The 16988-nt window shown below is 44.1% G+C and overlaps 1 protein-coding gene across 1 annotated transcript; it reads left to right on the top strand.

Moving 5' to 3' along the window:
• The first annotated feature begins 409 nt into the window (after positions 1 to 409).
• On the top strand, positions 410 to 14072 carry PPIL6 (peptidylprolyl isomerase like 6). The gene is given in 10 exon segments (XM_048295994.1): positions 410 to 667; positions 4281 to 4454; positions 5669 to 5764; positions 6186 to 6449; positions 7749 to 7778; positions 7896 to 7968; positions 9345 to 9401; positions 10242 to 10248; positions 12538 to 12677; positions 13957 to 14072. Coding segments are annotated over 10 exon segments (1215 nt in total).
• The last annotated feature ends 2916 nt before the right edge of the window (positions 14073 to 16988 follow it).

The raw sequence follows: 16988 nt of genomic DNA, 5'->3' as shown, positions 1-16988 counted from the left end.
GGGGGAACTAAGAAAAGAAGCACTACCAGGGGTTGTACAGCAATTGCCTCAGCATCTAAGAGGAAAAGGAGATGACTGTACCTCATCACAAACTCTTTCCAACTGAATGCCTATTCACGGGTTAAAATGAAGGATATTGAGCCTGGCATTGATCTTGCCAGTTGTTGAGGAAAGAGTTTCACTTGCATTTCCTTGTTTGTGAAAGAGCTGTTTCACTGTGGTAGCTGGTTAGTCATGCTGATGAAGGTCATGGTTGGTGTTTGGTAATACTTATCCTGGTGTGCTTGCATGTGGGTTTTTTCAGTCTTTTCCTGCTTCACCTTAACTGAAAACTAGTATGGGATTTATTCCTAATCACCAACCCAATGCCTATGTGAGCACAGCAGCCTGGAGTGTTTCCCATCTCCCCATGTCTTCCAACTCTGCAGCAGACTGTGTCCCTGCCAATATCCTGTGTAAGTGTCCTTATCCAGGAGAAAAGCTGAGTCTGAGCTGGGAGTGGCTGGGAGGAGGCCCGTTTGCACAGCAGGCGTGCCCCCGAGTGCGGGAGCAGGCAGGGGTGCTTCCTGGGTCTGCTTATCTTCACACAGTCAGAAGTCCATCTGCGCAGGCCTTTTTCCCAGTCCTTCTGCACTGCAGGTTCTCACCAAGAGCAGAGAAGGAAGAGGTAATGCCACGCTCTCCAGAGCTGATTTCAGGACCTCTTTTATCTATTCGTTAGAGACTAATTAAAGAGTCTGGTGCTTGCAGAGTTGCAGTTCCATGAGCTACAACAGTTCTCTATGTTCCATCCCTTTTCAGATCCTCTGTAAAACATGGTGAACAATAAATGGTTTTCCACAACAGAGGGACTACTGATCATATCTGTCCCAAGCAATTCTTCCAAATGGAAATGCCCATCCAGGCATATTCTCAGCATCTCACTGTAGTATGCTTACTGCTCATTTCTGGCTAATATTTTAATCCTACCTAATTGAAAGTATCTTTGGAATAGCAGGAAGCAGATTTTTGCTTTAGTTAGCAAACTTTCTACCCTGTCCTGCAAATTTTTCTGACATGAGGAAGAACTTCTTTCCTGTGTGACTGAGTGTACTGGAACACATTGCCCAGAGAAGTTGTGGAGTCTCCCGCACTGGAGATACTCAAGAACTGCCTGGACACAAAATCCTGTGCCCTGTGCTCTGGGAGGACCCTGCTTGAGCAGGGAGGTTGGACCAGATGATCCACTGTGGTCCCTTCCAACCTGACCCATTCTGTGACTTTACTTGCCCTTTACCAAGATGTCTCTGGCTGACCTCTAGCAGCTCTCCTTTAGTACAGTCATGTGGGGGTCTCTCTCAAACATATATGCATATTTATGTATATGTGTGTGTGTGTATAATTTTTTTAAATTAGTTTTGTCTGCTTTCTCTTCTGTTTCTCAGTACCTTTTCAGAGGCTATTTTGGACTGAAAGGAACTGAAACAGCTGCAGCTGCACCAGGTGAAGAGGTTTGGAGCAAGAAAACCCTCTGAGAATCACATAGAAGCAAAACTCTTGTGTTTTGTGTCAGGGTGCATGCGCACTCTTCAAAGGACTTTAAGTTGCCAAGAGCATTGCTGCCCGACCTTTGAAAGGCTTTCAGTATCATTGTTTAAAGGTACTGCACAACTTCGTATGCTTTCCATATTTTCCTTCGTGGTAATTGTTTTCCTCCCCAAACTGAATGCAGCACAGCACATGTGCCACAGCTGGCAAGGAGAGCAGCACTCACTAATTCACATCTAACTCTTGTCACCCACAAAACATTTATCCTCATCTGAGTACTACAAACAGGCTTGCAGAACAGTATCATGTTGTCATAAACAGGTAATAGAGTCTGAAATCAATATCAGTCACCCAGTTCAGGATTTTAATATATATAATTTTCATAATTGGCAACCTGTTGAATAAAATTTAATGTACCTGAATTACCAAGTGATGAGAAAAGAAGTGGAGAAATAAAAACCAGAGCAGATTAGACAACGAGTAATTGGTGGTTCTTGGCATGCTCTTTTTATAAAAAAACACCAAAAATAAATTTTCAGAAAACAGTCCTGTTGAGCAAACAAGTTACGCTTGTTAGGCTAATCATTGCTTTTCTTTTTGACTTTGACTATCAGTTGACTATTACCAGCATGTTTATAGTTAATTCCCTTTCTTGGCCACAATGACAGTAAGAATGCCTAGAAATTATCAGTAAAAAAGAAAGTAATTTTTTTTCAAAGAAAAAGGATTAATGGGAGCCAGTCCTATGTAGGTACAGAATTAAATTTCAAGAACAGAATTTCTTGTGCGTAAATTTAAAAAATTATAGGTAGTGGATTGCTCTGGGTTTAATCCTTAAATGTTGTGGTGCAAAAAGAAAAGAGATGTTTCAGAAAGCCCAATAAACTTCAGTTGCATTAATCTGTATCGAGCTAAAAATATGGATGTAGGGGAAAATAGGTAGCCAAGACAGTATTTTCTGAAGCTGATTTTATATTTGACTTTGGATACGCTGCTTCTCCTCTGGACTTTAAATAAGACTTTTTTTTGGCTGCAGCAGAAGCCATATGGCCTGGCTACCAAAATTAGATTCTGCTTAGCTTACAGCCTACAGAGGCTCCAGCAGCCGTGCTGCCGACCTTTGGGAGGAGGAAGGAAGGGGGCTTTCCTTTGCATCACGCAGTCACAGCCCACAAAACATGCCTGCATTTGTATGTGCTGCTTGCAGTTACCTACTGTCACACCTCAGCTCATCTGCTGCTGCCCAGGACCTGGCTGACAATTAAAACTGCCTTGTCTTACCATTTTAACATATTTCCTTGTCCAAACTGTTTTGTCTGCCTTATTTTTCTGCATTTTTTCAGCAGGAGGACATCATCACATGAAATGATAACACCTTGTGCATGGATCTTTCAGGCAAGGGAGCAGCTGTGGTAGACGAGAATCTGATTGTCTTCACAGCCCCTGATACTGTGAGGATGGAGATCTTCAAAACCAGCACTGCTGCAAATTCCAACAAACCTCTTAAAAAAGCATTGCCCTAATGAATCACTGTAGGAAACTACCACTGAGCCAGACCAGAGAGACTTCAGGGCTACCTGGAAGAGGCCCATCGGCAACCTGTGATTTCTTGCTCAGTCTGGGTTTTTTATAGACATGTGTAATTTAGCAACATTTACCCAGGAGGCTTTTTGGTTCTGACTCTGTGGTTCTGTAAACATGTATCACTTTATAAAGCCAGTGGGATATCCAGTTGGAGAAAAAAATGCACATTGTTATTAAGATAAGAAATCAACTGGTTTGGGTTTTTTTTAATTTAACATAGGTTTTTTCTGCAAGAAAATCTCAGCTGTTTCACCTGCAATAGGATTTTGACACATGAAAGATGTATTTTTCCTGGGGATGTGACAATTGTTCTGTTGTTCCCTGAAAAGTTACACAATTTTTTTTACACAACACACAAATTCAGTTTTGTCACTTCTAACACCAGTGGCTCCTAAAGTTCACTGTGCTCAGAGATGAAAAGTGAGCTGACCCAGCCGTGCTGACAGATGCCCGAGCTGAACCTACAGCTGTCCCACAAAGCAGCTTTTGCACGTGCTGCATGAGCCAAAAGAGCAAAGCTGCCGTGGTGGCACAAAGCTTTGCTGTGGGAGCCGCGACCCCTCTGGAACTGCTCCGTCCATGCGCTGCCAGCAGGAATGATGTCTCAGCAGTGCCCAGCAAATACAGCTGTGGGTAGGAGTTTTTGCGTCAAAAGGAGACACACATTTTACACAGGGTGTAATTAAGCTGTAAATCTCATTGCCACAGAAATTTGTGGATGCCAGGCTTTCACATTTGCCTGAAAAGCAAAGAATTTCAAATGAAAAAGAGCTGCCGGGGGGAATTAAACGCAGAGATACCAGGAAATCCTTGAGCAGAGGCTCACTGGAGGCTGGGAGTGTTGTGAGGAAGCAGTGCTCTCATGTTTGCCTTTACTTACCACTTTTTGCTGGGCATTTGCTTTTAGCAAGAGGCTCTTCACTCTTTCTTTTAAGTGCTACTGACAGCATCCATCAAAAGTTCTGGAAAGAGCTGGCTTCAGTCCTCTGCTCTGCCACATGCTTTCTGTGTAACCCGGTTTTCCTTCCTTCAGGGGAAAACAGATAATGGAGCCTTTTCTGACCTCCAACAGAAAACTGCTTACATTAGGCTTGGGAAGTGCTTAGAAATGCAGGGTAAGGGTGTGGGCTGGTGTCTGGTGTTCCCATGGAGCTGGGCCCTGTTGACAGACTCAAACTCATGGTGGCCAGACTGCCACGGGCAGGTGGGTGCCTGTGGTAGTGATGGTGGTGGGGCTGCTCCAGCACCTGTTTTTCCATGTGGCCAGGTTTATGGCAGAGGTAGCCCCTGGGCTTCAGCCCCAGTACCAGTTTGGAAGGAGCAGGGAGTGGTGTGGGCTTGAAGCAAATAAACAGAGAAATGCCTGCACCTGGCATCAGCTCTTGGGAAGAAAATATTCCAAACTTCATGTTTCTGCTTTTCTTTGCTGCTGCCAGGTGCAAGCACCAGCACTGAGGCTTTACGGACTTCCGGCTTGGTGCTGCTCAGAGCAGGGGTCTGCACTGCATCATCCTCATCTCCTTGTTCCTACACCTCCAAGAAATGTTACAGCTGTGCAGTGTTGTACGAGATGTCACACACATCACAGCTCAGCATCTTACAGCAAATCCCTTAATGCAGCTCTGGCAGTGCAAGTGAGAAAGCAAGAAGCTGCAAACCTCATGGGGTTTTGCAGGCTTTCCCTGGAAGCTCAGCTGTGTGGCAGAGGCACAACACACAGCCCACCTCAGGGTGCACAATGCTGACCTTTCTGCCCTCCCAGCCTGTAGGGGTTTGTCTGCCAGGCTCATTCCCGGGCATTAGTTACAGCTGACAAAGCTCTGCCATCTATCAGCAGCCCTAAGGGCAAGCCAAGCTGATAGCTGCAGGGGTGTGTGCCTCTTGGCTTTTTTCCTTTTTATTCCAGCCACCATCCCAACCATAGCAACAGGGACCATGAGATGAACAGAGTCACTTCTTTGCTTTATGTTAAGGCCAGCCCAGCTGGCTTTAGGCCACAGCTTGTGGTGCTTGTGTGCCATAGCCCATGTGGAGGTGAGGCTAAGCTGATGGACAGGAATGTCCCATATCTAAATAGCAGCTCACTTCTGAGGCAACGGTACAAGCAACAAGGACTGGAAATGTTCACCTTGCAGCCTTCACCAAGTACTCACCTGCCCCAAGGCCCTGCACCCAATCTCCTGGACATGCAAAAGTGCAGTTGGTGATGCTCAGCAACATCTTTGAATATCTCCCCGCTTACATCTCTCTCACATGGCAGGGAGGGGTGAGGGGAGTACCAGTGTAATTGAATAATATTTGTGAAGCAGTTTTTCAGAGAAAAACCAGACACCCACTACCTCTAAATCCCTGCAAACAGGGATTTAGAGCCCTTTGCATGCACTTATGCAAGTATTGGGAATTACGCTGGAGGCACGAGGTGTGGAGGGCAATAACTGGGTTAGAAGGTGAGTTAGGTTGCAGTTTGTAAGGGAAGTACAAGCTGTGATAGGACAGGGTACGGGAAGGTATTAAACTACATGTAGGCCCATTTTTTTTCCTTACCTGGAAAATACAGTTTCTGAAGCTGAAGTTTCCAAGCAAGTTTGCAGATCCTGTAATACAGCCTTTAGTAGAATCTGCATGGCATGACTATTTATAGGAAAAAAAGAAGGTAACTCCTGCATCGTCAGGTTGTTTGTGTCCTCTCCCCAGGGCTGCAGCCTCTCCTAGCTGTGAGTGCCACCTGCAGATTTTGCAAGTGAGCTTTTCCACCCCAATATATTTTATGTTCTCAGACTCTCAAGGCAGGATGGAGCTCTCCAGGTGCTTTCCCTGTTCAGTCCAAGCTATCCCCCAAATGACACCCAGACGACTTTTAGCATGATAATTTCCCAAGCAGCAGGATCCAAACCTTCAGGGCACACCTTGCTGAAAGCTGCTGAGCAGTCTGTTCCAGGTGGTGGGATTTGTGGTTTAAGTAGCAAAGGCATAAAAATACCACAGGCCACTTCACCTATGGTGGATATTATGATTGTTTCTTCACTAAGTATGTAATTAATCCCTGGAGGCCTTGCTGTCCCTCTGAAATGCAGGAACTGAGAGTTGAGGTGTGTCCACATACCTCCTTGGTGATGTGCCTCATTGATGGCCAAGTGCTGGGGAATGAGAAGGAGCTGCTCAAGTTGCCTTACCACGAGTGGGACTATCGAGACTTTAGGCCCAAGGCACTTTATCAAGCAATTGCTGAGGATCTACACAGCAAATACCTGAAAAACAGCCAGGCAAGTAGCACTGCTTTACAGGAGCACGAGGTCTGTAAGGAGCTGGGGAGGTTGTCTAGGGAAAGGGCAGATACCGTGGGGAGGAAGAAAAGTGAGCACAGGCAGCTGTGGCACCTTTCTTGTTTTTCTGCCCTGTGATGGCAGGGTTGGAGAGGCTGATGGGGAGCAGCCCCTGCAAAGGATGGCAGAGTCTCCATGGCTCTTGGCAGCCCTGGAGGGACAAACACTAGCCCAGATGCCTGACCTGCACTGACTGCTTCAGACAAAAGTGTAACTGTGCTGACTATGCTGCTACCAAACAAGCCCTTGGGTACCAAAATTCTTGGGTACCCTTATTCCTGGGTACCAAAAGCCCAACTGCCAAATCCCTCCTTTCCCAGCCAAGGCCCCCCCTGAAACGCTGTGGTGGTATGAGGTGCAAAATACCAGTCTGGCTGGGAGAGCAAGTAATGTCCATTTTGGCAGGGTGACCAATATTCGTGCAGACTCATTTATTCCTGCCGCTATTGTACCAGCTGCAATAAACATGTAAATAAATGCATGATAAAGAACCAGGCCCTGCCCAGTAGCTTGCTTTAGCACACTCTGGGGGATTATTTCTGCCCAGAATGCAGTAAAACACCCTCTTTTTTAAAAAATTTTTTATTTAAACAAAACCATAGAGATTCTGTTGTGCCTTGACAATCCTGCAGACATTTTCTGAGACCATTTGTACTAGTTTGAAAACAAACCAGTGGGAGGCACCAAGTCAGAATAACAATTTAATGGGGAAATTAGAGAAAAGGAAAAAAATAAAAGAAAACACTAGTTCAAACTGAGAGTCAGGATAAAACCTGACACCCTGTTAGTCAGGGTGCTGGTAGCAGTCTGGTAGAATGGTGGCTGCAGTCCTCTGAAGCGGTGATCCTGTAGAAAAAGGGTCTGCTCTTCCTCAGAAGGTCCAGTGGTGTCTGCATAGCTCCTTTCCCCTGGAAATCCAGTGGGAAAGGTTGTCAGTGGTGTTCAGAATCTCAGATTATATCCACGATGGGATGCTTGGTTCCTCCCTCTGAGTGGAGCATCTCACAATGGGGTAATGAGTCATGAGGCCAAGTGTTGATTAGGCTCATTAACAGAAGATAGTCCGGAGGGAGTTATCTCTGAGTCAGGCGGCAGGACAATGATGGGCAATTAACAGCAAGATGGTCTGGGGGCAGGAGGCAAGGAAACACTGCCCCACCTGATTTCAACGGCTCCTGAGGATGGTGATAGAATACACTGCAACCCAGGACACCATTCCCACTGGCCTGCCTTAGAGAAGGAGTGCAGCACAGAGAGTTGGCCTTTCCCTCACTGCATTTGTTTTTCTGCTTTAAACAGTGTTTGTGTACATAGGAACGGCCATTGAGGAGGCTGCTCTTCGAGGTAAACTACAGAAGAGAAAAGCAAAAGTGAGGAATCTGGCCAGTGGACTTCAGCTAGGAATTTCACATGTTGTCAGCTGGGAATTTCACACGTGTTTTCCTCCTCTCACTTTTGCAGGTCTTTTCGGATGCATGTCCCAGAACCTGTGAGAATTTCCAGGTTCTGTGCTCCAGCGGAGCAAACTCTCTCTGTGATGCCTAGTGAAAAACAAGTAGGTCCAAGGGGGAGGTGGGTTTCCTGCGTAAAACAGAGTTACAGCACAAGACAAGGGGGTGGGGTGGTGTTGTGATCCGCATGAATAGCAGTCTTTATCTATGGAAACATACCTGAACTCCAGGACAATGCTAATCTCTTAATTCATATATATATGTGTGTGTGTGTATATATGTGTATGTACATATGCATATATAGATATATAAAACCAGAAAACATCTTCTCTTTTCACATCTTGTTTTGTAAACATAGGAAAAGTCTGAGTAATTTATTCTTTTGATTATCCAGGACCCTTTCAAAAGAATTTAGGAAAACTAACTGAAAACATTAAAACTATTTTCCATTAGGTTGATTGGTAAGCAATTATGAAACTAATTGGAAATATGAGAAAACTAAAATTATCCATAGGGAAGTATATTATTTGTTTTTTAAAGAGGTTAATTTACAAAGGCATTTAGTCAAGTGCCAGAGCCCTTGCAAGAGTGCTGGTGAGTCGTCGGAATTCCAGTGCTATGCTTTGAGCATGGCCCCAAGGAAAAAGGCACCACGAGTAATGGGTCACACAGCCTGCCCACCTGGCATCCCCAGGGAGGTCAAGATAGCAAGGCATATCAGAAGGCAATTCCTTTGTTACTCCCTTTTTTTCTATCACACATCTTACCTACCCATACTTCTTGCCTTGCTCCAAATGTGTGTAAATACATTTCAGGTTTATACTATGAATATGCTTTTCATGAATAACTATGCAGAAATCTATGTAGTCCATAAAAGCAATCTAAAATTACGAGCTTGCTACTGTAGAGGACTAATGATAACCTGATAATGTCTAAACAATGTAGCAAAACTAGACTTATTAAAAAAAAAAAAAAGATACATCAGTTTCCTTAGTGCCTCACTCATTCAGCTGAATAGGAATTTCACTCTTATCAATTCTCCTTTCTTAGACAAGTTAGTGGCCTTACCTTACCATAAAATCACAGCTGCATTTTCATCTTTCTTTCTTCTAACCCTAATCCCTCTGACAGTCATCTTTTTTCGGGGCATTCCTTCCTTGGCTCAGCTCTGCCATTGCCATAGCTCTCCCAGCAGGAGATGCTGGCCCTTCTCAGAGCAGCAGCAATTAAACACACTGCATGAAATAGCTCCTAGAGACACTGTCTCCTGGAATGGAAGAAGGGCTCTTCCCAAAGTTCTGTCAAAATTCCAGTAGTGAAACAGAGATGGAAGCAGTTGTTCCCCCAGGCTGATGTGCAACCCATGTCTCTGACCTCAGCTGAGCAGCTCACCGACAACCCGGTGATAAATGCCTGTGATAACCATGGTCTCTGATGATTACTTTTATCAACCCTGCAGATACCATAACTGGAAAAGGAAATGAAGGAGAGTCAATTTATGGTCCTACCTTTGAAGGTATGTCTCCCCAGCTATCTGACTGTGCAAATGGTGAATTTCCACAAAAATCAAGTTGTTGATCTGATCTTATTCACATAATAAGCTGGGAACTGCTTTTCATCTCCCTAAAGCAAAAAGGTTTGGTTTTCAGTCAGAATCTGCTTGCATTAGCACAAGCAGACTGCTTTAGTGAGAAAACTTTTTGATCTGTAACCTTGTCCCCTTCCTCTTATGTCCCCTGCCTGAAGCTCAGCTCCACCAGCCCCTTGTCCTTGCCTAAATGAGGGCTGATGGTCACCCACTGCCTACTTCAAATACTCCCCTTTGGGGACAGGACCCTAGAAATGCATAAGTGGATTAGCTACACATCTCCAGGCACACCTACCACCTGTTTAAATGCATTGAAAGTAATAGAAGTAAGTCAGCTTTAACTCTAGAATTCCTGGACCTCAGGCAGCTTTTCAGGCTTGGGCACACAACAGGCATTACTGCCAGCAGTCTCAACTCTGTGGGTGGGAGCTCTGAATCTCATATAAAACCCTGAAAGGTGAAAAATGACAAATATGACCTAAGTTTAACCAAGAATGTTCCCTCATACTTGTATAAAGTAATAAAATGTAAACAAAGAAGAACATTCTAACTTTTAATATTTAAGAAAAACAACCCATATAATTGACATAGGCATTTGGGATTTTCGGTTTAGACTAAATGCTAGACTAAGACACTTTATGACAGGTAAAGCACTTTTGAAGATTATTTACGTTCCCTTATATAAAAAGCTTTCCCACTGTCAATGGTGCAAACCATTTGAGCAGGCTGGGCAGCAGCCAACATTGAAATCAGAAATGCTTAGTGCAGCTGAAAAGTTAATTTCCCAAGATGCTGAAGAGCCTGCCTGTGAGGAGAAGCTGCTCTCACCTCAAAGTCCCAGGTTGGATGGAGCAAAATGTAGTAGCACTGGTGAGCAGGAAAGCTGCTGGAGGTGGAAGCCTGGTGTGTGGGATTTAAGGCACTAAATGCTCTGAGCTTTCTGGAGTGGACAGGAAAAGGCAAAAGTCACTTCTTTGATGCTGGAGCTCCTGGAACAGCAGCAAGCCCAGGCTTTCAGGGCACACACATCTCTGAGAGAACATAAGCTGGTATTGGAAAAAAATAGGACTGGCTGTTAAATTGTTTGCAAGGTGGGTGTCACCAAGCATTTAAAATTTTGTGAATACTCTTTTCCAGCAATGTTGTCCAGTGGATTTGTGCTAGTGCCCATCTTGTACCTCTTGCACCTTCTTTTTGGGTAGAAATTGTCATTTTTTATGACCCGTAGATTTACTTAATTTACGTGTCAGGTAGAAACAAGTTTGCATGTACACAGGCACCTCTGCACACAGGGGAGCTGTGGCAGCTTGCATGCACCATTTTACTCCAGCTCCATCATCCTCCTCCAGGCTGAGCTTGTGCTTTCCCAACTAAGGAAAGAAGCTGCCATGTCATGTGGGAAGGGGACAATATACCAAAAATTGCTTCAGTAATTTTAAGTTGGATTTAATTTGGAATCAGTCAACCTTGAATGTGTCCCTGCAAGAGTTTTGTATCCATATTGCACATACTCCATGTGTTGATGCATTAAAGGAGGAGATTGCTACTTCTTGCCTTCCCCCTCTTTAATTAGAAGTTCCTTTCCACCCTTGAGAAAGGTGTTCCCTTGGGTATGCCTTTCTATTTTAAGGCTTAGATTGCTTTCCCGATACTTCCCACAAAACTACTTTACACTGAGGGCAGAGGACAAACATCTTCGATACCTGAAAAGGGTGAGAGATGCCTCTGTCAGCTGGTAATGTTCTGGGAGACTCCGTGCTTGGCATGTGTCTGGGCACTGCAACCAGTGCCTGCTGGAATTAATGGGACACAACCTCATTTTACTGTAATGAGATGAAAGGACTGAGGCAATTACACAGAATCGCTTGTACTGGAGCATTGTGTCAAAGGACAAAGCATCCCACTCCAAAATTAGTCTGCTGAAGTAATTTTGCAAGCCACAGGGCAGCAGTCAGGGAGTAATTGTTCAGCTAAAATTTAACTACCATTTTTATGAATCAGTTTCTGAGGAAGGCTCTCACACAAGGTAACAAGAATTAAAAAAAAAAAAAATCAGAGAAAAATAAAACCTAAATATTTTTTCATTTTCCTTAAAGCTTGTTGAAAGCTTGATGGGGCTCTTGACTGCTCAGTGTGATCAGGTCAGATGGTGATGGAGGATGACAGGATCAGTGGACCCCCCTGCCGACCTCAAAGCCAGGCTCCCTCCTCTCCAGAGAAAAGGAGTCAAGTCCTTGCCATATTTTCCCAAACCCAAGCATACCTAATGCTTGCTTCTCCCCAGTTGTCACTCTTGAGAGTGATTTCTTCTCTCATGAGTCCTTTCTCAGCCAGCATGGAGGATCCTCTTCACCTCCTCACAGCTCTCATTCCTATCGCCTGCCTCCTCTCCTCACCCTGGAAAAACAACTTCTACTCTAGGAGCACCCTGGCTTCCTTAACTCAGTATCTGCTCTCCATTTATTCAGCTCTGTCATTTTATTTAGATAAAGAAGTATTCTGTTTGCCCTCCTGTGCAAGTTGCCAAGGCCTGGAAGCAGCTGGGTATCCCAGCCCAGCCAGCCATGTCCTGCCCTCACAGCCCTGACTGTGCTCATGGGAATCTTGTCCTCTGCCACTGGCAGCGGCATGAGGGGAGGCAGAGCAGAGGCCGTGCTTGGAGCATCCTCTCTGCCTCCTACCTTCCTCATCCATACAATGGGAATAATCACAAGCAGGCATGGGGAACTGCCATGATAAGAATCTTGAACTAATCTGGCAAGAGTCATTACAGACCAAAAACAGGGATCCAGAGTGCTGTTTTTTATGGGTATTTTTTCATTAGCTTCTTTATTGGCTTAAGCACTTGACAGTAGCAGGAAGCTTTTTCCAGAAAAGACATGGATTTAAACCAGACTTTGCTGATAAGACTCAATGAAACCTTTGAGGTAAAGGAAAAAGGTGAGTGTGAAAGGAGGAAAGGGAGCTTGAAGGAGCTGGTAAAAGGGACTTTTATTGTGAATAGCAGCAAACGGAGCAACAGAACTGCAGCCCGTCATCCCCCAACTCTTTCCCTGGATGAAAGCTTCTCCATCCATCACAAAGGAAGAGGAATCCTAGGGATGGCCAGCAAGAGTCGCCATAGGAACAGCTTGCAGTTCCACATCACCTTCCAGCCAGCTCCCCACCTGGACAAGAAATATATTGCTCAAGCTAGAAAACCATATGGCAAAACTAAGGAAGCTGCCAGGGCATCTCCAGGACCAAAGGTTACAAACTCATGGCTGCAGAGCTCAGTGTCAGCTGAAGGTGGGCCCTGACAGACAGGGAGGCATCTCACAAAACCTACAGGCTCTGCTCTGTCCTCACTAGCTGAAAAACACTATTTTAGCAAATGCATACTAGAAGTTTGTTCTCAGTAGGTTAACATATAGGACTAGCCTGTTAAAATTTTTAGATTTTCAGGAATGTAATAAACAAGAATATTGCTTTCAGCAGTTTGCTTGATGGAAGAGAACAAAATAAGTGTAAAAAGTGTAAGTAGTAAGTAAGTGGTAATATGTAAGTATTACCACAGAGAGAAAAATTCTCAGTGTAGTTTCCATGTTACGACGCCATGCAGAAAGACAGCATCTTTAACAGTAGCAAAAAGCATAGCTTTCAAACCTACAGAGAACAAACCAAAAGCTGGATATATTTATAACTAGCAACATCCACTTCAAGTTGCTGCCTTGCCACTGGCTCTCTGCAATCTGAAAGGTGTAGGATCCATTACCTTATAGCCAGACCCTCCCAAATCTGAGTGGGAGTTTAACCCTGAGGAAACAAAAAGAAGCCACAGTGTACAACAGGGACAGCCAGGTACTTTCCAAGCTCTGCTCTGTTCAGATTTTCTGATGTCCCTGCTTGGACAAGAGATGCCTGCAGTGTCCTCCTTGTTTGGTGCCACTCTGCTGGATGGGATGGGGTGGGCTGAGATGGGATACAGCACAAAGCTTTATGGAGCTCTGCTGGCATCCATCACTGTGCCGGCGCCTGCAGGAGGCACAGCTTGTCCTCCCACAGCGTGGGAGAAGGACAGGCTGAAAATCATAGAGATCGCAAAATGTTGGACTGTTTTCAGGATTCAGATTAGTGCTGTGAAGGAAGGAAATGAAAGATATTTCACAGGGAGTCACTCCTAACACTGTCACTTCTGACAGTGTGTCTCCTGACTTCATTCATCTCAAAAGTACTGGCCATTTGTAGCTGGGGCACATGGAACAACACTTGCTTCTTTAAATAAATGTAGCTGCATAAAGCCATAGTATTTTTATCCCTCCTAAAATGCCAGCTAGAGGCTACTTAATCAAGAACTGACAGCATTCATTGTGAAGAATAACTTTTTAAAGAGCGTGGTGAGTGTAGCCTGTCAGTAGGAAACAGGTGCCTGAGTTTGTAATGGCCCCACACAAAACAGAGGCTGCAGAGCTTGGCTTTGGATGGAGATGGATCCCATGTGCACTTTCTCAAGTGATCAAGGGCATGGACATCCTCCAAACACTGGAAGTCGTACCTACATATAACAAAAGGCCTACAGTAGCCTGCAAGATAATTAACTGTGGGACCTTCAATCCATGATTCCCAGGTGGTTTTCCGGCCTGCTGTAAGGTAGAGCCCTATTTCCCACTCAGCTTTTTACAAACCACAGTGACTTTCACTTACAGCAAAAATAAAACCATGTCATCTTGCACATGTGAATGGCTTGGAAACATTTTTTTGGCTTAAAAAAACATGTTCACAAGGTGTTAAAAAGTATTTTTACAGGAGAAGAGAAAAAGACCTGTGAACATATTTCAGTGCACCTACAATTTATGGGAAATAGTGTTAATATGATTATAGAGTTACAAGCACTGATACAGTAAAATGACATCCCAGACAAAAAGAAGAAAAAATATGTTCATAGGACTGTGGCCTCAGTGAAGGCCAAACATTTGATCCTGCATTGACTACTATAAACTAAAAATAATGTCCTTGGAATCAGGTTGGGCTGCATCAGGCTAAAACCAGGAAATGCTAGACCAGGCAGAGGATTTAAGTAATTATTTATAGCAGATGGTCTCAATTTAAAAAAAGTGACTACTGCCATTGAAACAGAGAAAAATACTGTTTATAAAGTTACTGCAGTATGGTTATGTGTGGATGTAAATATATAATCCACAATGAGTGCCAGTGTCAGTGATTTCTTACATGCAAGATCTCTCTGACACACAGTGCAGAGCTGGAGCATGGATGGCTCCAGCAGGTGAGCACTAAAAGAAGAGAAGGTGTGTGTAAGACCAAAATGCAGGCTGGAAAGAGAGGCCATAACCGAGTGCACTGGAGGATCAGAGGAAAGAGCACTCATTCGTGGAGCCTGGCTGCAGACATGAGGCTAAACCAGCCCTGCTGTGCCAGGGCAACCTGGACACGGTCAGAGTGCAGCTCTCCCACCCCTGTTCCCAGCGCTGCCAAGAGCGCTGTGCTGAGTGACCTTTGCTCCTGGGCTCATGGTATGAGCTGCTAAACCTCCCAGAGGAGTGCCAGGGTAAGATGGGGAAGGCTGAATTAGGGAAGGATTTGGAGAAACCTGATTTTGTCCAAGCTTAAGTCCATGGATTTCATGAAAAGTAACGATTTTAAGTTTATTTGTTAAATGGGAATGAATTTAACAAATCAGCAAATGTTTATGCCTGAAGAGGGCATAGACCCAGAGTGATCTCCACAGGCTCTGAGTATGGAGACCTTGTTAATTTTAGCAAGGGAGTTTAGGTTTTTCTTTACTTATGCTACAAAACAAAAAGATTATTTAACCTAAAATACCTTTGTATATCTGCAGCTAGCTAAGAAGCCTGTAACACATTTCATTCTTCCATTTTCTAAAGCATTCTGCAATCTATACACAGACTATAGGAATTAAATCTTCTGTAGGAATATTTCAAATCAATCTGCCTAGAGAATAATTTTTTTCGCTTCATAGTTCTGTGTCAAAGATTACAATAGACTGTGATATTTTCTTCATAAAACCCCACATTTCCTGACAAATTACTTTTTGTAAGTAACAGAAACTATTGCTATGAAAAGATATGGTTTTGCATACTCAGTACTGAGACAGAGGTTAGTGGCTCTTATTTCTTGCAAGGATTTTAAATTATATTCAGATGTTTAAAGTCAGGAAAGCAATTTTAGTTCTGCAGGCTATAGAGGACAATGTTAGAAGACCAGTTAATTGACTTTTTATTTATTGTTGGTTTGGTCACCCATGGCAGGTCTGCTCCGTGGCTGCCACCCCAGTGTCTCCAGTGTTCCACAAGGGATCAAAGCAGAACACAGCGTGTGATTTGAGTCCAAATGACCTGATCTGAGCAGATATCAGAGCCCAGAAACTCATGCTCTGGCAGTGGGCGATGTTCACGGACTCTGAGGGCAGGCAAATGCCTCATCACATCAAGTATCAGAAAGCTGATCCTGTGCCAAAAGTCATAGACCTCGTGATGACCAGGATGATGGCTGGATGTACAGCTGGATGTCATACACTCAGGATCTTGGAGAACAACACGTGGGAACTGGGCGGGGGACAACTGGCTGAAGTTACACCACATGAAAGAAGTTATAACGAGAAGAGGAGAGTACAGCCAGGAAGTATTTTGAATTTCAGGCATAACAATTCTTCAGGCAAGCCATAATTACTGTATTTGCATTGGTCATGACAGGACACTCTGCCAGAAAAAAACATGGTAAAATCTTTCATCCAGTATTAAGAGGTCACCTAAAAGAAAGAACAGTGTGTCTTTCAAGCCTGGTTTCCCAGTGCCTGCAAGTTGGAGTCCAAGGCTATGAACAATGAAACAGAAATGGAATATTCATCTTAATCCAAAATGATGTTTTGTGACATATTTTCTACTATAGCTTACATCTCTGATCAAATCACTAGGAATACAGTGCTCCCTCTCAGAGTGCCAGACCAGAGAAATAGCATGCACAAGCATCCAGAGGACATGCAAGTCCAGAGGCAAGCCATAGGGTCTCCACAAAGCTGGGAAATTCAGGGCCAGTCTGCAAATGGGGAGGTGAAGACTTTCATTGTCAGCTGCTGGGTTTGGAGAAGTTCCCTTCCCAGCAACCATATTAAAAAACTCCCTTCTATAAAGAACAGCTGGCAGCAACATGCATTCTGAGAAAACTATTATCTTACTGGATTACACAGTGTTTTATTTATGTAATGTGTCACCACTGTAAGAAAAACTGGTGTCTTTCAAGTTTTGCTTTATTGGAGTTTTCTGCTGAGCTTCGTACTCCAGCAAAATACTCTCTTAGATACTGCTTTAAATGAAAAGTGATGAAAGAAGCCCTCAGATTACACACCAATTTTCTTTGTGCAGGCGTACGTGTTAAAAGCACAAGGGCACTGTGTTAATAAAGCACAGACAGTAGGCTCCAATCACCCCCCCGCACCTATTCAAGCACTGATGAGACAGAAGTTGAAGGCCAAAATCATTATCTACAAGGTAGTTTACC

Source organism: Corvus hawaiiensis, chromosome 3 (genome assembly GCF_020740725.1).
Source record: "Corvus hawaiiensis isolate bCorHaw1 chromosome 3, bCorHaw1.pri.cur, whole genome shotgun sequence".
NCBI classification, from domain to species: domain Eukaryota; kingdom Metazoa; phylum Chordata; class Aves; order Passeriformes; family Corvidae; genus Corvus; species Corvus hawaiiensis.
This window is presented reverse-complemented; position numbering and strand designations above follow the sequence as displayed.